The 22,276-nt window shown below is 44.4% G+C and overlaps 1 protein-coding gene across 1 annotated transcript; it reads left to right on the top strand.

The window, feature by feature from the left end:
• Positions 1–9,968: 9,968 nt before the first annotated feature.
• On the top strand, positions 9,969–19,816 carry SLC30A1 (solute carrier family 30 member 1; the record flags this gene model as incomplete). The annotated part of the gene is made up of 2 exons (XM_083856547.1): positions 9,969–10,602; positions 13,973–19,816. The coding sequence occupies 2 exons, from the start codon at positions 9,969–9,971 to the stop codon at positions 14,881–14,883; spliced, it is 1,545 nt and encodes a 514-aa protein (XP_083712673.1). The 3' UTR covers positions 14,884–19,816.
• Positions 19,817–22,276: the final 2,460 nt, after the last annotated feature.

Here is a 22,276-nt window from a genome sequence, read left to right as displayed (position 1 = left end):
TAGTAAAAGCTGTTGACAAATGCATTTCTCCATTTCCCCCATCCCCTGCTGGTAAGTCCTTTAAGTTTGAGGCATGAGTGACATCAGAAGAATGGCAGTGTGGGGGCTCCACAGCTCTGGGAGACATCTGCCATGCATCAGACACTGATGAACTGAGGTTTGCAAACTACCAAGGAAAGTTGCTGCAGCAGGAAATGCGAGGGCAAGATTATTAGGTTTTGTCCTTGGATGGTAAATGAAGGAGGAATTCTGGTCCTGTGGGAGCCATTGATGCTACTGTGGCCTGGGGTGTGCACAAAGTCCTGTCCTTTTGATTTAGAGTGTTTATTTGTTTCCAAATCTCTTTCCCCACCATCCCTCATTTCTATTCTCTCTGGGGATGATTCAGTGGAGTAAAGCCACATGAGTATAACACCCATCCAGCAAAAACACTTGAGGACACACTTTAAACTGAGCAAGTGTTTTATTACTTCCTGAAGAAGAATGTTTTTACAAAGTGATACCCTTATGTTTATTACAAATAATATGCCTTATAAACAAATCATTTTAACTAAAGGGAAACCCGTAGAAACTGTCCCTGTTGCCCAGCAATCAAATGAGGCTGGCAGAAGGAAGCAAGAACTTTGGAATGAATAGAAATAACTAATTCTAACTCTGCCAATTACTTGCTTTTGATTTTCTTTTCCCTCTTGCTGTCTTTGTTCCCTCTTGTCTGTCTGCTCCGTTTCCTTTGTATTTTTTAGTCACACTGTTGGGTTTTTTTTTACTGAAACAAACAAACCCCAGAAAATTACATTGTTTGTTTGACCACTGTGCAGAGAACTCTTTAGAGGAGGAGCTGAGGAGCTGAGTTCACTGAAACCATCAGGGTCAATAGATAGCAGCACAGAAATAAGCATGCTCAGTGCAGGCCAGTATTTACCTTGGGTGTCTGCATATTCTTTTGATGTGAAAGGAGTATTGTACTCTCCTCGGTGCTTTGCCACAGATGCATTTCTCCAGCAGTAAAACTGAGAAAGCAGGTTTAATCATTAGCTGGTTTGCACCTTGGTGGCTTCAAAAGGCTGTGTGGAGTCCTTGCAGGTCATGGCAATCAGGCACACCCAGAGGCTGTGCAAGCAGTCTTGAAAGGAAGAGCTGGAGGTGACCATTGCCCTTGAAAGGCTCCAGCTGTCCCAGATAAACAGCTGTGCAGGGGTGAGGAAGGGGAACTGGTGGCTGTGCTGCAGGTGGGAGGGTCCCCAGGCACTTGTGCTATCCTGCTGGCCCAGAGGGTTCCTTGGTGTGTGAAGCAGATAAGACAGAAACATGAAACTGGGCTGCCTCCAAGTCTGGGGTTCCACTGGGGCCTGTCAGTCAGAGGGTTCAGCACTGGGCTCCTGTCACTGCTTGTTCCCTGCCTTGGGCAGGCTGAGCACTGGGATTTGACTGCCAGAGATCCATACATTGGGATCTGTGCCACCATCCTGACCAGCACAAGCAGGCTGTGTGACACACTTACAGCAGGTCAGAGAGAGACTAGGAGGCCAGGAGGACTGAGAAGGTCAGGAGGATGCTGTTGGTATGTGGGGCTAGGATTAATCACCTCAGCAGAGAGAAGGCTCACTCATGCTACATGCCCTGGTAGGAAGAGCTGGGCTCTTGCTGCCCTGACTGCTGGATCAGCCAGAGTCAATGCCAGGAATCCATCATGTAGGATGAATTATAATGACAGAGAACAAGCAGCTCCTCCTGTCCCTCCTGTAACACTTCCCAGCCCACACAGAGCCTGCTTGTTGCCATACAGAAGATCTCAGTAATGGCCACACACGCACACCCAAATCCTTGTTCACCCACACAGTGTCCTAGAGGGCAATCCACTGGAATGGTTGTCTCCCATGTAGGACTGTGTCTGCCCAGCCTGTTACAGCTCTTTGGGGATATGTGAACACTCAAACACCATTGCCTGACTTTCTGTGTGCTTATAGGCAGTAACCAAGTCTCCATGAATCATTCTCCATGAAACATCTTTCCTACTTAGGATTAGATACAAAGGTGTTGTATATAATTATCAACAACACAGAAGCTTTGAAGACCAATTTGAAAAATATCTCCTAACTGACTGATTTTTAACAATTATTGTCTGTAACTGTTTTGATAATAACTGTGGTGGTTTTATATCCCTACAATGCTATAAAATGCATATACTAGAACTTCAACAACACTGGCATGCTATGGTACGAGCCCTCAAATACATATTTTGTTTATTTATGTATTTCCCTTTTTACAAGGACAATATCTTTCCATAGCGGAATTTCCAAGAAAGAGATAAGTCCTGGTTTATTTAATTGGCAAAGGCACAAAGTTTGTTTATCTTATGTGGCTAATAAAAAACTAAATAAGCATATTCCTAGAACTGTAGTTGGCACTGTTCAGGATCCTAAGGTTATAAACAGTTTAACTGCAGCTTTTTGTACAAGAGCTTGACAAATGACAGGCAAAAAGACCTTTATCCCCACAGTTAACTAACCAGATAATATATATTGTTAGTCAATAAGGGAGACAGAACACGTATTTCACAGACAGATTACTTGGAAACTTGACTGACAAGTTCTTCCTGGGACAGCTGCTGGATTTAATAACTGCTTTGTCATCTTAGCAGAGATAGAAATGGGTTCCCTCCATTGGCTCTGCAGCTATTGTAGAACATAATTTAATCCACCCATGCCGATCTGAACTCTTGTTTCCCCAAACATTAAGCCAGAAACATCTGGCTAGATATAAAGCAGGTTAACACAAATAAAGCTTAAACAAGCAATGCTCACAGTAACTATTTTGCTATGCTAATAACCATTGATAATAGGTTGTATAGAATTAGCTCGTAAGATTTGAATGAAGGTGTTTTGAAAACTCATGCCCCAAGTGAGGCTCCTCTGTGCTTAATCACCTACATAAATGACCTGCCTTCCAAAAGCAGCCACCCCTTATATTTGCTTCTGAGGGAACTGTCAACTGCCCAGGGCTGATTAAATCACAGCACCTCTGCTGTGCCCGTGAATTGTAGTTTGGAGACACAGCCTCGAACGTCACATTTCTAGCATATTGGTAAAACCATTGGTCTTGTCAGGACAGGCCACTGGATTCTGCTCTTTCTGCTGGCATTACTCAGTTTGTGATGTTTAAGTACTCACTTAGCTCATGCTCTTTAATGTAAGAATAAGGAAAATCCTTGTCTTACAGTGGGCAAAACCAACGGTGGGGGCAGGACTCAATTACCCATTCATTGACCTAATCTCCAAGCAATTTACACCAGGCTTTCTTTATAATCCAGGACAGAAATGCGCACTCTAAAGATGGAATTCATCTAATCAAGTACATAGCACCGTAGGGAGGAGATAAATCATGTTGCAGACTCCAGTGACAAAGCTGATTAGATCTCTGCTGACTCTAAAGGGAGACTCGTGATCACAAGATGTTTGTGTATCAGCTACCAATTCCCAGACATGAATCCCTCTCTTATTGTCCACTTGAGGCTGTGGTTTCATGACCAGCATCAGTGGGTACCAGTGTATGGTCACACACTTTCCCCTGCCCCGATCACATGGTCCTGTGTGTCAGCTCTAGCAATCCTGCTGCCCTAGGTAAATAGGATTAGCTTGCTGAACTGGCTGAAAAGCAATGAAGATCAAAAAGAGTTGGTTTTTGGTTGTACTGGTAGGCAAAGCTGATGCCTTTCATGGCATCACATGCCCTAATTGCTAGACCTGAGGCCTGGTTGGGAGCAGGAATATAATTTCTGAAAGGGTCTTGCAGTGGCCCCTTTTGGCACCAGCTTTTAGTTGGACCAGTTTAAGTTGAGAATAAAATGGCCTCTGTAGAAGGCAGTTTCTGAAAATTAATAGATTCAGCTACAGAACATAACATGTTTATGTTTATCTATGTTTACTGCCTTGGAATTTGATTTAATAAACATCAAATATAATTGATCCTTAAAAAGAGGTCTTCATGACTCCATCCTTATGTGAAGGCCACATGTGGTATCTGGGTAAAGCAGGAGTGTTCAGCAGATCTTGGAGTTGGGATTGCAGCACATTCCAAGTCAAAGCATCAGTATTTATTGTGTAATAAAGGCAAATCCATCCACCTCAAGCTGACACAGTAAATATCCAATACATAAATGGTAAAATGTTGACTATGCTATTTTTCAGCAACTTGAATGACTTCACATACTTTGTGCCAGGACAGAAGGCTGCAGCTCTTGCCTGGTGTGTGTTGTGGCAGCAGGAGCAGCGTGTGGGTAGGTGAGCTGGCTGGAAACACCAGGAGTACCTGGGCCAGGGAAGGTGAGCCTGAGGCTGCCCTCCAGATCAGACCTGCTGGCGCCAGGTCAGAGCAGGAGCCTGTTGAGGTGTGCTGCACAGAGCCTGAGCATGCCCTGCACATCCTGTGCCACCAGGCTATTTGCCATTCTGCAGGCAGGCCTGTCCTCACGGCTGAAATGATAGGATGTGCCGCATCCTGTGCTCATGGCTGTTCCAGGAAGCAGCCTGTAAACTCTGCATACACGCAGCCAGGGGGAAAGCTTCCTTTCCAATCTGCCTGGGGATCTTCCTCTTCTGGCATCATGCTCTTACACAGCCTAGTTCAGTTGCTGGGACTGAGGTCTTTGCACAGTGTGTCCTTGATGTCCCCGAGCTCCCAGGAGACATGGAGATAAACCAGCAGAGCTCCATTCCTCAGGGCAAAATGTGCCACCAAAGGGCATTGCTTCTGAGCAGCATTACATGGAGGTGCTCTGCAGCCTCCCACAACTCAGAGCTGCACTTGTTGAACTAGTTTTGAACTGCCTTTTCCAATACGAGTACATGCATGTTTATGAGTTCCTACAGTATTAACTGTTCCTCTAGGGACTCACCTCAAAGGACCCGAGTGATCTTCTTCCAACAAGAGACCATCTAGAGATCCTTCGCCAATAAAATCCAGGATCCTACTGTGACAGAGAAATCCTTGCCCCCAGTTAACCAGCTTGGGCACCAGAAAGTACTGTGAGCTCTCTGAAAGGGGCTGATACTGCAAATATCAGGTGTAGCAGACACCACAGCGATTAGCACATATCTCAATGTCTGTCCCCAGCAATTACCCATTGATTTGTTGATACTCATTACCATGGCTCCAAGATAATTGGCTTGTTCTAATGTTCTTTCTAAAGATAATAAAAGGCAGAGCTTAACAATATGATTATTAAAAATGACATATGAAGGATAATAATCTATTTCAGTAATAATGAAAAATGTTACAAACCGGTCAGATGGAAAAACATTTTTTCATTCCAGAATTCCATATTTACAGAATTTTCCCATTCCTGTTGAATCATTGTTACTCTTTCCACCAGAGAGCCACACTGTGTGCAAAAGTGAGTAACACCAGTTTTCCTGCCATTTTCCTTTAATGATTAATATGGTGGTGATTTTTCTAGTTGGATCTACTCAAGAACTGTCTGAATAAGGCATTAGCTCTAACTAATACCTTATCAGTATTAATTTCACAGCTGATTAGAGCAACTATTTTGCCTGCCTACTTGTGGATTTTAAGAAAAATATTATTTGTATCATAAGCAGATAAATTGGTAATTAAAGCAGCCAGGAAATGTTCTTTAATCCACCAAAAAGGGCATGACTGTTCATTAGAAACAATTACAGATTGGCCATACAGTTAATTGTGCCCGAAAGTTCTGGAGCTGTTACTGGATACTGATTGCCATTGAATCAAATGAACAGATTGAAAGTAAAAACACAAAATAAAGGAAAGATCAAAACTGGACATAAGAGAGGCATATTTAAAAAATCAGCTGTTTCTTCATTAGGGAGAAAAAGTTTTGGAAGGGAAAAAAATGGGTGTTTAATCTGTTTTGCAAGGTTCAGAAGAAGTATAATGGATGATATACTGATCCCCTCAACTTGCCTGGAGTTCTGCCATGGACTTCCCAGAGCCCAGATTTCACAAACAGAGTAACCAGGTAGCAGAAGAAATCTCTTTATAGAGCATATATATAAGCATAATATATATATCAAGGTATCCTTAATTTCCTATCTCAGTGCCAAATACTGCTGTAGTCTTTCTTAACGTGTCACAAACAAAAGCTTGTAAGCACATGCTGAACTTGCCTCTGTTCAAAGAAGGCCTTTTAATTAACTGCAAACACGTCTAAGTCCTTTCCTTGATAAAGCTGCTTTCCTGATTCAGTGCATAACAGTGAATCCAACCTAGAGCTACGTGAACAGTAATATTTACTTTTCATTTGTGCCGTTTTTCATTACAAGGAACAACCTTTTTTATGCAGGTAACTGGACAGTGAGCGCTTCTGTTGGCTTTGGCATTGTCGACTGCATCTGATTTGAAGAAACCTTGTAAGGACAGCTACCAGAGAGAGAGACACTGCCTGAGAGAAACGCAGCCTAAAATGAACACTGACAGCCTTGAAGTGGAACAGACAGATGGAGTCATGTTTGCCACAGTCCCACAAGCCCTCATTAAAAGCCGGCAGGTCTGATGACTGCACAGAAAGGGGAAGACTTAGGTGTTCAAAAGGAGGCAGGGTGCTCTGTACTATGTGGCTGCATCGGCAGTTTATAGGCAGGGTTTCACCTTTTTCAAGTGCAAAGAGTGATGAAGAGCCCTCTATGGTGGAGATCTCTCCACTCACAAATCTGCGCAGAAATTCAAAGGGGAAAAAGCCGTGACTTTATTTACTCAGCAAACATGCTGAGTAATAGCAAAACTCCCAGCCAAAGTCCTGCTCTTCAGACAGCGCTCGGCTGGCTCAGGAGAGCACAGCAGGACCTGGTACAAAACGTTTCACTGCAGGACAGTTGACAAGCAGCAGCTCTCTGTTCAGACCTGCCACCTGGTTCTGAGGGGGAAGGAGCTGTGTGCCAGACATCCACAGCTACTGCTCCCCTCGGAACACAGAGCATTTATGGCAAGTAAACAGATTGTAGATGGGTCCTTCCACATCTGTGGACCGGAAGCTGAGCTGAGAAGGAATTCTTTGAGCCATGAACAATGCCTGGAAGCTCCCCCCCTGCTCCCAAAAAAAAAAAACAAACCCAACAACACCAACAAAAACCCAAAAACCCAACAAAAAATTCAAAGTCCTCTCTCTTCTGAAGACAAAGTATTCTCCCTAAAAGCATAAGCAGGAACATTGTGTCTCCTCTAACACACCATTTATGGTTTCATTAGGTACCTGTATCAGTGACTTTCCCATTAATCTTAAAATTGATGATGTTGCCAGATGGACAGCCCTAAGTTTAGGAACTATCCCTGTTCCTCTTGGCTGCTGGTGTATGGTAATACAATAGAAATGCCTGGAAACAGTAGCATACAGCCCACTGGTTTACAGAAAAGGATGTGGGGAAGAGGTAGCACTATGAATTCCTGTGTGGTCCAGCTGCCGGTCTGTGCCTGGCACATCCAGCAGTGGGACTGGGCTGCCACAGGGGATCATTCATCAAAGTCCCCGTGTTTGGAGCCCATGGAGACAACAGTGGCTGAGTCAAAACTATATGCCCAGTCCTATTCATCAGGGAGCAGTGGAAGGCCTCAGGAGCCATTTTTCTTCCCTGCCTGGGAAGAAACCATACCCTCACATTCTTCTGGGGTATATAGTCCACGCCTTGTGGCTTTTGGCCCCAAGTAGAATTCAGCACCCAGCCTGGTATAGCAGGACAAAAAGCTGTCCCTGGATATAGCTAGGGATCAACAAGATGCCATCCTGTAAGGGGAAGGCTGCAGCACACTGATCAGTGGTGTGGGTATTCATGAGCAGATCAGGAGGTCTTATGGTGAAGAGATGTTATAAGGATCATAAATTGATCTGGACATCGTTTGCATGCCAAGAAAGAAGCCCAAAACCCCCCAACTTCTCTCCTTAAATCAGACAAAGCTCTTGACACAGTTTATAATGAAGCTTTATTCATCAGGGTTCTACTGATATTGATATCCTGCTTATTTCTCCCAGGAGGGGACTGAGTACTTTTAATCAAGAAAACTATGATGACACCCCAGTGGCAATCAACTAAAACCCAGTTTCACTAATTCCTGAACCTGAGCCAGTGAGAGACACCAAACTTGTTGTCCTCCCTCCCTTCCTTCCTAGCTAAATTCCATCGGATTAATAGCAATCCCTGTAAAATGATGACCCACTTCACCTGCAGGAATTAAAAGAGGTTTGAGCTGCACCAGTTTCTTTGACCCATATATCCTAAATTCGGGCAATCCTTCCTTGTTAACTAATGGCCTTGTGTGGGAGTGAGGATGGCACAAAATGGGCATGTTCTGTCTCCACGTAATTGCTGTTCAGCTTCCTGGTTATTTACTTCTCAGCCAGTGACGTCAGGCATACGGGAAACCAGGTGAGGAGAACGTTATAGCAATATAATTGCTGACTCCCTTTACAATGGTCATTAAAGAATTCTGTGTGGGCTGCTACCGCTACGTCCAGCACCTAGCACACCTAGATTTTGACACAAGGATACTCTTACAGAAAACAGGGTGCAGGGTCACAGGTCAGCTCTGCCAGGTGAGGAAGGTTAAGCAAAGGTGAGGGGATGGTACCCATGGATAACAGTGTGGTACCCAGGTCTGGGCTCATGAGGACGCTGCCAAAATGAAGTCAGGAACGTTTGCATGGACCCTGAATCACAATCCCTTTGAAATCTCCAAGTATAGGAACAACATTTTGCATTCTGGCTTGGTCTTCATTCTCAGGGCACCCGTTCTGTTCCTGCCTCTCCTGGTCCACACCCAGTTACACCTCTACAGCTGCCAAGGGCTGCTGTCTCCTCTCCGTGTTCTGCTGATGGAATATTCTTTCAAACTCTTTCTCTTGCTGCCGTGTCTGTTGCTTCCCTGGAACACAGTGGGCAAAGTAAGAGGTCAGCTCTGCCTTTTTGTCACTTTAGCAATTATTTTTTTAAAATTTTGTGGCTGTGCTTCTGTGATTTCTCTGGATGTTTCAAAACACTTGTTTTCCCTTTCCTACCTACAAGTGTAACAAACCAAACAGTGTCCAGGGATTGATCTTTAAGCATTTACATATTTTGAGCTTTATTATGATAAAAACAATTATTGTAATTTTTTAGTATTTAGTATTATAGCAATTATATAATTATTTTATTAACGTGTTATTATATTATACAGTCTTTCAAAACTCCAAGCAAAACTTCTTCCTTCTTCTCTTCCAATTTTTTTTTTCAGCCGCTCATCAGTTACCATTGATCTTACTGCCCTCAGTGTCACGAACAGGAAAAGAATTAAAGAGAAATAACCCCGGGAAAAGCCACAGAAAAGGCGCAAATCCCACCATGCAAATGAACTCCCCCCTCAGGGCGCGTGACGTCACAGCGCCCCTCACGCCGGGCCCCGCCCCCGCGGCCCGCAGGGGAGCCCCGCCCCCGGGCGCGCGCCGGGCCGGGGCCGTGTGAAGCGCACCTTTTGCACGAGTCCCGCTCGCCGCGGGCGGGGCCTGCGGGGGCGGGGCGGGAGGGGAAAGCCGGCGGGGCGAGCCAATGGCGGCCCGTCGTTCCTCGGCGCGTCACGGGCGGCCCCGCCCATTCCCCCGTTTCGGGCGCGGGCGGGCGGAACGGGGCGGGCGCGGCCGGCTGGGCGTTACCGGGCGGGGGCGGGGCGCCGCTGTCGCGAGGGCGCGCGAGCCAATGGCGATCGGGGCCGGGCGCGGGGGCGGGAGGGCACGGCCCGGCGGGCGGGGCGCGACGGCCAATGGGGCGACGGCGGGGGCGTGGCCGAGGCGGCGCTCGGGTTCCGTGTGAAAAGAGTGAGGGGGCTCGGGTGCAAAGTTTGCTCGCCCGGCGCCTGCGGAGGGAGCGGCGGCGGCGGCGCGGGAGGAGCGGAGCGGAGCGGAGCGGCCGCCCTCAGCTCGGGGCTCCGACCCCCCGCCGGACTCCTCGCGCCCCCGCCGGGCAGCCGCCATGTGCGGGGGGATGGCGACGCGGGGTCCGGGCGGGCCGCGGTGCTGGCAGAACCGGCGGGCGCGGCTGCTGTGCATGCTGGCGCTCACCTTCCTCTTCTTCGTGGTGGAGGTGGCGGTGAGCCGCGTCACGTCGTCGCTGGCCATGCTCTCCGACTCCTTCCACATGCTCTCCGACGTGATGGCGCTGGTCGTGGCGCTGGTGGCCGTGCGCTTCGCCCAGCGCACCCGCGCCACCAAGAAGAACACGTTCGGCTGGGTGCGGGCCGAGGTGATGGGCGCCCTCGTCAACGCCGTGTTCCTCACCGCGCTCTGCTTCACCATCCTGCTGGAGGCCATCGAGCGCTTCACCGAGCCCCACGAGATCCAGCAGCCCCTGGTGGTCATCGCCGTGGGGGTGGCGGGGCTCATCATCAACCTGCTGGGGCTCTGCCTCTTCAACCACCACGGCGTGGGGGGCCACGGGCACGCCCACGGGCACGGGCACTCGCACGGCGGCCGGCAGCAGCACCCCCGCGGCGGCACCAAGGCCGAGCAGCCGCCCGCGGACGGGGAGGCAGCGCTGCACCGCGAGGAGACCAGCACCTTGGTGGAGAACTGCAGCAGCTCCAACGGGCTCGGCCAGGAGAAGCTGGGTAAGCCCCATCCACGCCCAGAAAAGCGGGAGGGATCCGTGGCCGTGGTCAGCGGGGTCTGTCAGGGCTCTGTGAGGACCAGCTGTCCCCACTCCTGGGAAAGAGGCGAGAAACTTTGTTAGCAGCTCTTTGGGCACATGGCTGTCGCACCTTTTCCTCGCGCCTTTCCTTCGGATGCTCTGAGCTGCTTGTTTGTCTTGCAGACAAGTCAGAGTGAGAAAGAGTCTTAGGATAAAGCGGTTTGCCCTGGGAAAAAAAGTTGGTTCTGCAAGGGAAGGCGCATGACAAGCGTTCCTTGCCTAGCGACACGAGCTGTCACAAGACGCTCTCCTAATGCCACCCCAACTGGCCGCACGTCAAATGGAGCGCGGTCCCGGCAGCTGGATTGCTCCATTGGGTCACTTATCAGCTACCTGGGAAGCTGCTCTTCATCTAAACCAAACACACTGATCTCTATTTCACTGCAATAACGTTGTGCTTCTTCATAGCGTCGGTGCTAATAGGAAGAAATCTTGGGAATTGCCGGTTAGGACTGTGGAAGCCGGAATGTGACACCATGCTGGTGTCAAGGCACATGTGTGGTATCTTGGAATAATTTTTCTTTAGCTTCATAAAACATGTGCTTTCTCACTCACCTGCACACAGACATACGTTAAAATCTTCCCTTCCCGGTTGTAGTTAAGCAGTTTAATGGGTAGGAATTTTTGGGTTATTTTTTTATGGATCCAGAAGGCGGGATAGTTCATTTTAAGGCTGCTTGGTCGAAGCCAAGTACCGCGTCCAAGTATTGGAGTGAAAGGTGTGTGTGATTGCCACTTCACTGTTCCTGGGACATTCTTGTCACCAGAAGGAATGGACTTCAGGCTTTGGAACCAATTTCACTCTTCAGTGTCAGGGTGACATCATCAGCCCGTTGTTGTAGCTTAGAGGGAGCTTTAATTGATAGGAGTGAACTTCGCTACAGTTTCAGGTTTTCTGTGGTCAGAGGTTCCAATACACTTTTGAGAAACTTAGTTTCTGCTTCTTGTACTCCATGTTGGCTTTGATAGGTTTTTCATGAGGATAGGAAAGTTCCTCTGAATACACTACACCACTTTCTTGACCATGTAATAAGCTCTTAATGTTGGTTTAATTCCAACAAAGGTATTCTAATAATTAGTTTCAAACAATGTAAAATCCCCCTAACCCTTGATCTCATACATATTTTGACTTGGGAATTATTCTTTAATGGTGAAAAGTTGGGCTTTTAGCCAAGTTTTGCACTAGTTAGACCAAAAGGTTATAGCATGGATTAAAATGTATATTGTTGTGAGCTAACTCGTCTGGAATGTCTCATGGATGTGCTTCTGGCAACAACAAATAATTTGTTGTGGGTATTTAGGTGGTAATAGGGCATAATTTTGGTCACAGTGAAACTTTGAAATAAGTTTTTATTTCCTTCTGTGCCTTGTCATGATTATGTAATGGATGGAGCTATTCATAGTTTGCCTGTGGAAAAGTTACAAGTAAAGGTGATTGGAGGCTTGGGAGAAGATATAAGATGTAGAGATGAAGACAAAGCTGGTCCTGTTCCTTCATTAGAAATCACAGAGTAGGGTAGTCCTGATTTCCTAAGGTGGAAGTGAAAAGTAGGCATAGCCTTAAAGGCTAGGCCTTCACAGGCATTTCTGTGCATGCACTTTATCTAAAATAATCTGTTTATTGGTACATTTCAATGAACATATTTCAAATGGACATGTTTTTACCATTTGCCATTAAAAAAAAGTTCAAGGGCTTTCTGGAAACTACGTTTTCTGTTACTCACTCTTATGGATAGATACTCTTATGTACTGACTTTTTAGTTCTCCATTATTCTTTGTATTTGGTACAAAGCAGAGTGAGTGTTCCTCTTTCCTTGCTGTCATCATGGACCTTGAGGTCTGAACTCTGTAACCTGACATATTTCCGTCTAATGTTTGTACTTCTCTGGAAAGTTACAGGTCTCATGTTCCATAACTCCTAGAGTTAGTGTGGAAAATGTAGCTGGAGCTTCAGGGCAGAAGTGTACTGGATGAGGTAATGAGCTGGAGCTTGGAACTCAGCCTTGGTAGGAGCCCACTCCTTCCTCAGAGAGGAGAGGACTCTGCACACTCTGCAATGGCAGAATTGCTGCCATGAGGGCAGAACAGCAGAAGCTCCATGTCTTATTAGCGTGTTAATGTTTACAAAGGTCTGAACTCAATAACCTCAGAAGCAGTAAGAGCTCCTTGTTTCATTTTGTCAGGCCAGGGGCCAGTGCCTGTTGTGTTTCTTTAGCACTGGAAGTATCCAAAGAAGAGCTTCTGAAGAAAAGCAGGAGGTTAACAATATACAATTCTCTCCAGTTTGAACATTGGAAGATGATTTTCTTTCAAAAAAGATTCTTCTTTGTAATGATGTGTGTATTTATTCCCATGTAGCTGGTTAGCTGTGTTGGAGTGGTAAATATTGCAGACAGTTGTGACAGAAGAGCACACTAAAATGTTAACTTATGCACAGTCCATGACATATGACTTTGGACATCAGAAGCTGTATGTCACTCAACAGCTCTATGTCACTTGCATAAAAAATGTAATTTTACTATTATTTATTTATTCCAAAATATACATAACAGTAGTTCATATCCTCAGAGAGTTTCAATGATAACTTACACTGCCCTATAGTCAATTCTGCTAGTAAATTCTGTGTTTTAGACCTAAAATTTCAGCTGATTGTATCTCACTGTCCTGCTTACTCCATGTACCATCTTGGAAGAACTTCCTTTTCCTTAAATTTAGAAGCCTCTTGAAAAGGCATTGGTAAACCTGAAAAGAAGCTACTAGACAGCTGTATTCATACAGCTTTTGAGCTTCTAGCTTCAAATTTTAATACTAAATAGCAATGCAGTCCTGTGGTCAAAGAGAGATTTTAACAATGTGATCAGTCTATCGGTGTTTCAAGAGAAGGAACAAATGTAACTAACTGGACTACTTAAACCAGCTTTTTTATATATCCTCTGTAGTTTTGCATTTTGTTTAAGAAACAAGCAGTGAATAAGCAAATGGTTAAACAGCTGGAAAAGGTAAAAGTAGTTTTCCAGCAGAGTAAGTTAAAACATGGTCATCTCATTCTTTGCCACTCTTCATCTTTAATCTCCATGTAGAAACAGTTGTCTTCTAGATTATTTAGATCAGTTATTGGGGAAAGTGAATTTTCCTCAGCCAGAGAAGATGTTGCTAAGTGTGTGGGTTGAGTTGCTTTTTGCTTTCATACTCAGAGTGGCATGCTTACTGTTGGATATAATTTTATAAGAAATTATAGTAACATGTTGTATTATAGCTCATGCCTAATTGTTTCATTGTTTTCTTCTCAGGTGATACAAAAGATGACATGAGTGACGTACAAGTGAATGGGAATGCTGGCCATTATCCTCTGGATGAAGAGGAAGTTGAAGAAGACTCTAGTGCACAACTTAACATGCGTGGAGTTTTTCTGCATGTTTTTGGAGATGCCTTAGGTTCAGTAATTGTGGTAGTGAATGCCTTGCTCTTTTATGGCTTGTGGAATCCGTGCCCTGAAGATGGGCCTTGCATTAATCCATGTGTCAATAATCATTGCATGGAAAACGCTACTTTATCCCAAGCACTTGGCAGAGCTAACAAGTCCGAGCAAGGGAGCATTACGGTGGCTGGTCCTTGCTGGTTGTTGTATTTAGATCCTGTCCTCTGTTTGATTATGGTCTGTATACTCCTTTATACAACTTACCCGTTACTTAGGGAGTCAGCCCTCATCCTTCTGCAGACTGTTCCTAAACAAATAGATGTCCATTCTTTGAACTCCAAGTTACGTACCCTGGAAGGAGTCGAAGCGATCCACGAATTACACATTTGGCAGCTAGCAGGCAGTAGGATCATTGGCACTGCTCACATCAAGTGTCCTGACCCTTCCACATACATGATGGTGGCCAAGCGCATCAAAGAGATCTTTCACGACGAAGGGATTCATGCAACGACCATTCAGCCCGAGTTTGCCAGTGTTGGCTCCGAGTCAGGGAGAGGGAAATGCGAGTTGCCTTGCAGGACTCAGTGTGCTTTGAAGCAGTGTTGTGGAACAAGAGAAGATTGTACCACAAAGAAGACAGAAAAATCCTCGTCACTTAGTATTTCTTGTTCAGAAGTTGTCATTGAATTTCCGAAAACGAGGAGGACTAAGTCAGAGAGCATCCCTTCAGTGAAGCTGGAGGCAAACACCGATCAAAACGAGCAGTTTGAGTCGTCTTTGTAACTCCCTGAAGGGTGCTACCTGAGTTGTGGAGACTTTGTCAACAGCTGTGTTGCAAGAGGAAGAGACAGACGTTTGAGATGCAATTTTGCCAAATAGTGTAATTGCTGAAGTCCTTGTTCTTGTCATATTGCTAAATATAGAATGCTTGTTTTAAAGAATATAATGTCACTGTCATGATACAATGTGTTTGTGTTGACTTTGTTTGACTGAGACAGACAGAAAGTGCACCCATGCTGTCACTTCAGAAAACCAGTTTCAGCATTTCAGCAGACACTTTTTGCTGTGCTTCAAATTAAGATACTTTTTTTCCAATGAAAAGGTATTTGAAAAATAAGCATGTAGGAACTCAATTTGTGTTACAGATTTCTTGGACCTACTTTTTCCTTTAATATTTGATTTGTAGATATCTTAATATATTGTTTATTTAGAAGCCCTAAGAAAACCAAAGTTCATAGAACATTTTTAAAGCTATAACTACTAAAAACTGGAAACCACTTTGCAATTTCACATGTTTTTCTTAAAGCTATGTAATAATAATAAAAAATGTAAGGCTTTTCTAAGGAATTTATTGCACAGCATAATTTAAAGACAACATCATGTGATTGTCAGAAATTTTCCCCTCCTCTTCTGGTAAGGTAGCAAGGTGATTGAAAACAACAGATGTGAAAGAGGTTTTTTTCTGTCAGAATGGCAGTTCAAGCTACTGTATACTGCTCTGTGATCAAGACCTGAGTGTGGTCGATAAAGTAACACCGACTTTTACATTTTATGGATTTTCTGCTGTTTTCCGTTACTTCCAAGTTATGTCTGGTCATGAAAATCTTCGAGGTTTAAAGAACCCTTGACTCAACAGTGCTATCAATAAATATTTAGCTGATGCTGAGTTTATTAAGGCAAAATAATTAGTTCTGTCTATAAATGCTCTGTTGGGGAAGGTCTGCCAAGCACTGACAGTGTAACTCCTGCTTCCAGGCACAGACAGCAGCTCCCCAACAAGTAACTGATGGTGCATTTTGCTTCTAGCCGAGTGTGTCTGTAAACACTGGCAGTGACTTCAGTCCTGGCCCCCCACCATGTCCTCAGCAGCCCTCCACTGTCTTTTGAGGAAGTGATGCAAGGAGTAAGATTTCATTCACTGTGCTTCACACTTCGAGATGTTTATGTATCACATAATTTCACTTACTCAGTATCTGAATCTATGGTTTAAAATCTTGACCAGTTAATTGAAAACTGGCTCTAAAGAAGCTGTTACAGTGCGCTGCCAACTTACACCTTAGGAAAGGAAACTGCTCTGTGGACTCTGTGAATTTGGCAGAGACAAGATGAGAGTTGAAAGATAAAACATACAAGAAGTCTGATCTAAAACCCTGGCCCTTTTGATCCACTCTCACATTATGTATGGGAACTAATGTCTTGTGATTAATGGATTGCTACTGTGTGCAAAACTGGAAAACAACTCAGATCTTCCATTCTTTGCTCTATGACTCTGGACATGATAAACACTTTGCCTCAGTTTCCCTGTCTTCAAATGGGGATAATACCTACCTCACAGGGGTGTTGTGAGGCTAAACTGTTGTGTGAAGAGCTCTGAGATCTGTTACTGGAAGGCACTGAAAAGAGGATGAGATACTAGATTACCTGGCATTTCCTACTTCTATAAATGTATTGCAGTACCGAGGCGCAACCAGAGGGAACTGAGGATAGTTTTGGCCTTACAAAATTCTTTGATGCTGTGGTTTTCAGGTTTTTAACAGTATTTAAGTATAGATTTTTTTTTTAAAGAATGTTTTGTTAGTGAAGGGAATGTAGCTGTGCCTCCGGATACAGAACACCTCCCTAGTTTGCCTTTCTAATTTGTGTCTTGCATCATAATTGCTCCTAAATAGTAAAAAAAATAGTCCTGCTGCTCACTGGACCTGGATTGGCCCAAGTCCTGTCAGTGGTCTTACCCAAGCTCTCAGCAGAGCACTGCAGTCAACTCTTGATTGTCCATGGGTGGGTTACCAGCGTTGTGCATTAACTGCGCTCTGCGGAGCCAGAACCAGTCCCCTGTCTCCCACCATGCTCTGGCTGAGCGCCATGTGCCAAGGCACGGGGAAGGTGGAGGTGCTGGCTCTGCTTCCAGGGAGCCCCATCACAGGCTGCATTGCTGGGGTGCAGCACAGCACTGCCTGGGGTTTACCCCTTGGCTGCTCAGATGCATCCACAGGAAGCTCTGGGCTGTGGATGGGTGGGCTCGGCTTTGTGCTGGCTTGGGATGTTGGTGCTTCGCAGCCACCAGCATTGCTCACCTTATTCTGTGTTTATGCTTGTTGTATAGTCTCATAAACTAACTTAAATGTGTTAATATAGTATTTATATATGTTTTTGCTTTTTCTGAATTATCTTAACTCTTTTTTCTGTTACCTGTATATGATCTAGAGTTGACTGTTAAATGAGATCTTGTATGAGACTACGTTTGCCGAGTATGCTACCACTGCTACTATACTACAGAGTATTAACCAAGTAAATTTTGAAATGAACAAAGTACTATTTTTTTTAAATGTGTATCCTTGCTTTCTATGATAAACTTTCACTAATTATTTTCATCACTAGTTTAAAATTCATCTCAGCCATTAGTATGAATTGTTGAGGTTCTGCCCTATATCACTAATGCATCATAGAACTACTGTTCTTTGTTTTTAAAAATACCAACAAATCAAACCATGGTAGCAGTGAGAAGTCTGATTCCCTTCTCTCCTGTTGCTCCTATAAAAAGAGGGCAACTAGTAAGTCATAACACTTACCATCAATGGTTAATAGTCTCAGTAAATGCATCTGAATAGAGGGAGTTGTAGTCACTAATTCCATTCTAAACTATTTAATTTTTTTTCCTGTGCCAGAAGTCATATTTTTCTATTTCTGTGTCCATTGCAGGCAATGGCTAGCTAAAATGACAAAAAGCTCTCCCCCTTGTTATTTTAAGTATCAGGACAGAATGCAGAGGTGACAGTGATGAGGGGGGCAGGAGGGGGAGTTGTGTGGCCTCTCTGTCATGTACCCTGTTGCCCATGCAGCACCAGCTGGAGTTATCAGGGCCCTCTAGCCTCCTTAGCCCTTGGTGGTAAACTCCCTGAAAGCACAGAGTGAGGTCAAGGTGGTGGCTGTGCAGCAGCAGGAGCACAATTTCTCTGTTCTGACTGTAGGAGACCCGACTGTAGCCTGCTAGCTTGTGAAATAGCTCGATTTTTAAAAAAAACTTGATCTGTCTGGAGTTATACAGACTTGATTTGTTCTGAAGATCACAGTTTAAGAATACTGAGCACATTCAAGAGCACTGCACAGTCTCTATTTTATTTTTGTTTTTTCCACAAAGCATGAAACCAGTGAATCTCATGTAAGTGAACACTGCAGTGGTGGGGAGCTAATTGTATTGTGTATCACATTCCTGAATTTTTGAAATAAAAACAATTATGGAACACTGATTTTAAGGAAAAATAAGTTTGTACTTCAGTGTCTAGATTGTTTAGGTTTCTGATTAAATGTGTCAGAGATGTACCAAACATCACTGGATGAATTTTTTTACCCTTGCTACGTGTCTTATCCAGGAACATGCTATTTTAGAATCACTTCCTAGATTATATCTGCACCTAAGGTGCAGTGCAGAACTAATTCAGACACTCAGTGAGCTAGCCACAGTATCATCACTCTTTTTAGCAGAGTAAATTGCTTCTGTGGAATCCCTAATAATTGTAGCTCAATTGCTTTCAGCACCCAGTGTGGGCTTTGGTAATATCTGTAGTTGCCACATCGCAGTGGTGTGGTACGGACATACACAGAGTTATGTAAAAGAACCAGCCCCAACTTGTGACTCCCCAAAAGTCATGGCAAGGGCTCAGGCCTGAAAATTTCTGTATTCTTAAATAGTTTCATCGGGCTGACGAGTACTTACTTGCACGCCAGGAATTACTCGTGGGAGTGAGTCCAAAGCTTCTGCCAGTGTTAGCCTGGCTTTTAAAGAAAAAAGTACCTAGATTTTATGGATGCATTAAAATCAGGACTGCTATGGTGTATCTAAATTTGCTGCAGAAATACTGTCAGTTTGGTATAATTCCAGGATTTATTCCTTTTCCCCATTCTCTAAAAAGAAAGGGAAAAAAGCCCACTGAGTGTCCTAAGATTTGTTAACAAGTATAGCTAAACTGACGTTGCTGTTAGCTCCTGAAGTCAGGCCATCTGAATTAAACACTGCCCGATGAAGTTTGGGGGGGAGGAATAAAGATTCTTGCCATTTTCCTTCCCCTGCCCCCTGCTTTGACTGCACTTTCTAATCTCATCAGCTATGGAGAGACCAGGGGGGATGAAGGAGGTGAATTTTGTAACTAGATGTTCCAAGTTCCATGTGGAGGGAATGGGAAATACTGCTAACTATATTTAAAAGCATATAAATATGCTCTGACTATTTTAGTTCCATAGCATCAGTTACACCCTTTTTAGGTATGCATTTAAGTGGTTCAGGTCCACAGTATCTTAGGCTTTCCCTTTCTCTGCTAGACAGAACGAGGTGGATGCTCCATTTGCCTGAGCTGAAGCCAGAGTTGACAATTTTCCAAATCAAACGTAGCTTTGCTGATAACAGAAGGTCTGATTATTCCTTGTGACCTTTGCTTTGTGTGGTTAGCTGCGTGTGAGGTACAGCACCATGTTTTAGCAGGCTCACGTTTATATTTTGCACTCACCATGTTGTCTAACTAGTTGAAAAGCAAAACCACAAAGCCGAAAAATATCTTTCATCTGTATGTCTCCAAAAAGCACATGGGATTAATTTGGCTTTTATTTTTTTCATGTCCTGGATCCTGTTTCTGAACAATGTTAAAATATAATTGGCATAGCTTGTTCATTGATGATATTTCTTTTTGCCTTCTTCTAAAATAAAGAATAATGGGGTTTTTTTCTTTTTGTTTTTGTTTTGTTTTTAAGTATTAAAGTGCTAAGAAAATAAATGGAGCTCTTGACTATCAAATACATTTAGTTGGGATTTCTTTCTCAGATCAACTCCCAGGAAGGAATCTAACTAGTAGAAATGTACATTCACCATCTCCCAGAACATGAAAAAGAGATGAAAAGAGCACAAATAGAGGAGGTGGAGGTTAGTAAATGGGTTTTAAAGTCCTGGCCTCCAACTGTCTGGGTTCCAGGTGCAATTTAAAGAATAGTTGCTCAGTTCTAGTATCATGAAGAGTTAATTATGCAAAAAGCATTTTTTTTATCTCAAAGGAAAACAGCTTTTGAAAAGAGTAAAATCTTCTTGACCTGTTAATTGGGCCTGGTTAAATCTGACATAAGGTCAATAAGGTAGGCTTCCTAACAGGACTCTATACTGTTCTTTCAATGTCTTTGGAAGAAAGCTGCTTTAGGGCAGAAGATGCTTTGATGCTTTTCAGCTTCATTTGTTTCGATTCAGAAACACTGCAGTTTGCAGAGTTTTTTGGGAGAAAAGGACTGACTGCAGCTGCCAGCACTAGTACTGAGGAGGGCAGGATGGTGACCAATGCCTGCCTTGAGCTGTTAAACTTGCAGTGATGAGTTCAGCCCTTCAGCAGCTCCTTTTTCTGCTTCAAGAGGGAAAAGTGATTCCACATTATTAATTATATGTGCAGGAGGGTATGTTTGGTCATGCTGTAAGCACTGCATGTGAGCTTGAGTTCTGCCATTTTCCAAAGCTGCTTCTACCTCTTCATGAAAAGATGTGATTTGAGCTTACTATGAACATCGTTTTTGAGATATGCTGGTGTGGGAATTTTAAATTAGCAGGAAGAGAAGCTTCAGGTCTATGTAGCTTACTTTTGCTATATGTACTTCCTCTGTGTCATTCCCAGACCTCCTACCCCAGATAGTTGCCTGACCACAAAGACCAGATCCAACTCCCAGAACAACTCTTTGCTGCTTTTCCTCTGAAGGAGAGAGATAATGCCACAGAAGAAGAGTGGGATGAGAGTGTCTGACTTCAGGCAGACAAGCACTTTTCAGCAGGCACCTTCTCAGGCTGGTCTGTGCTAGCATCCCAAACCTGGCATGAAAGCCTTGCCACTGAAACTTTGGCTAGCATTTATATGTGGTGGTGGTTTGGTTTATCACCTGTTTGTTTTGTTTGTGTGTTTGTTTTGTTTGTTTGTTTGTGACAATCAACACAAACCTTAAAGTGTTGCTGAGACCAAATGGCAATCCCCAGCCCCCATCACCCAAGCTCTGTTTCTAGTTACAGCATTGGTCGGCTTCCCAGTGTTTCCCTCCTGCACCAGCTCCTGCAGCTAAGAATAGCCCTGGTGATGCTGTGGAACAGGATGTGCAACCTGCTGGGCTTCCTGCATTTGTGCTTGTGTTGCTGGCCTGGGCTGAAGCCTGTCCTCATCTTCCCCTGGACTCACTGGGTGAATTTGTTAAATTTAATTTCTTGGATTAGGTTTACTGTGGGCTGGCCCACACTTGCTCCAGTTGCATTCTATGCTATAGGCATTCTGCAGTATAGGCAAGACCTCAGCCGAGGGAGATATTTATTTGCTGCCAGTCTTCTGTGCTTCAGAGTGTGTCTGCTGAGTGTAAGTGGATGCTGCTGGCCTGCTGCAGACCTGGATTCAAGCTTCACTGCCTGGTTTGATGTTACCGTGTGATCCCTGTAGCCGAGGGTGCAGCGAGTACAGCACAGGGAGTCTGCAGGTAACTGGGTCACTGCTGCTTACCTGAGCTGGGTGCTCATACCCTCGTTCAGGAGTGAACAACACTCCCACAGATAAATGCTGCACATATTGCTATACCCTCAATATTTTTCATTAGGCAGCACTGACTGGAGACTCAATCCACTGTTTTATCCTGTGCTGCCTTGGGCTCTCCCTGAGTCAGTTGCAGACAAGCACGTTTTCCTTGAGAAAGGGATTATGGGAATTAGCAAAATTTGGGTGATAATTTTCACTTGTATTTTTGTGGGCATGTGGGAAGGTTCTGACCCAAATGGATAGGGTTGATTCTGCATGCTTCCAGCTGAGCATTAGGAGGGGTTGGACTTAAGTACCAGGTAAAATCTAGGCTCAAGTAATTCCTAAACCATACTGGCAGAGGCTTAGACTTCTGTGTCATGCTAGTTTGAAGTGATTTTCTCTTCACATTGCCGCTCAAAACGAAAAAAAGAAAGAACTGTGTTTAATTACCACAAGAATCATTGCCCAGCCTTGGTAGGTGTGTTTCCAGTTCGTTGAAAACCTCCCTGCATGCTGCAGCAGCACAGCAGAGACACTGACAAGTTAGTCGGCAAGTTATTGCTAAAAAGGAGGTGTTTGGTACATATGCTTGAGCTTGGAAGTAGAATGACACTTGGCACCATAATGTCCCAGTTATCTTTTTCTGAAGGAGTAGGAAA

Source organism: Zosterops lateralis (genome assembly GCF_965231275.1).
Source record: "Zosterops lateralis genome assembly, chromosome: 3".
NCBI lineage: Eukaryota > Metazoa > Chordata > Aves > Passeriformes > Zosteropidae > Zosterops > Zosterops lateralis.
Note: the sequence above shows the minus strand (reverse complement) of the source record. Positions and strands in the feature narration are given on the sequence as shown.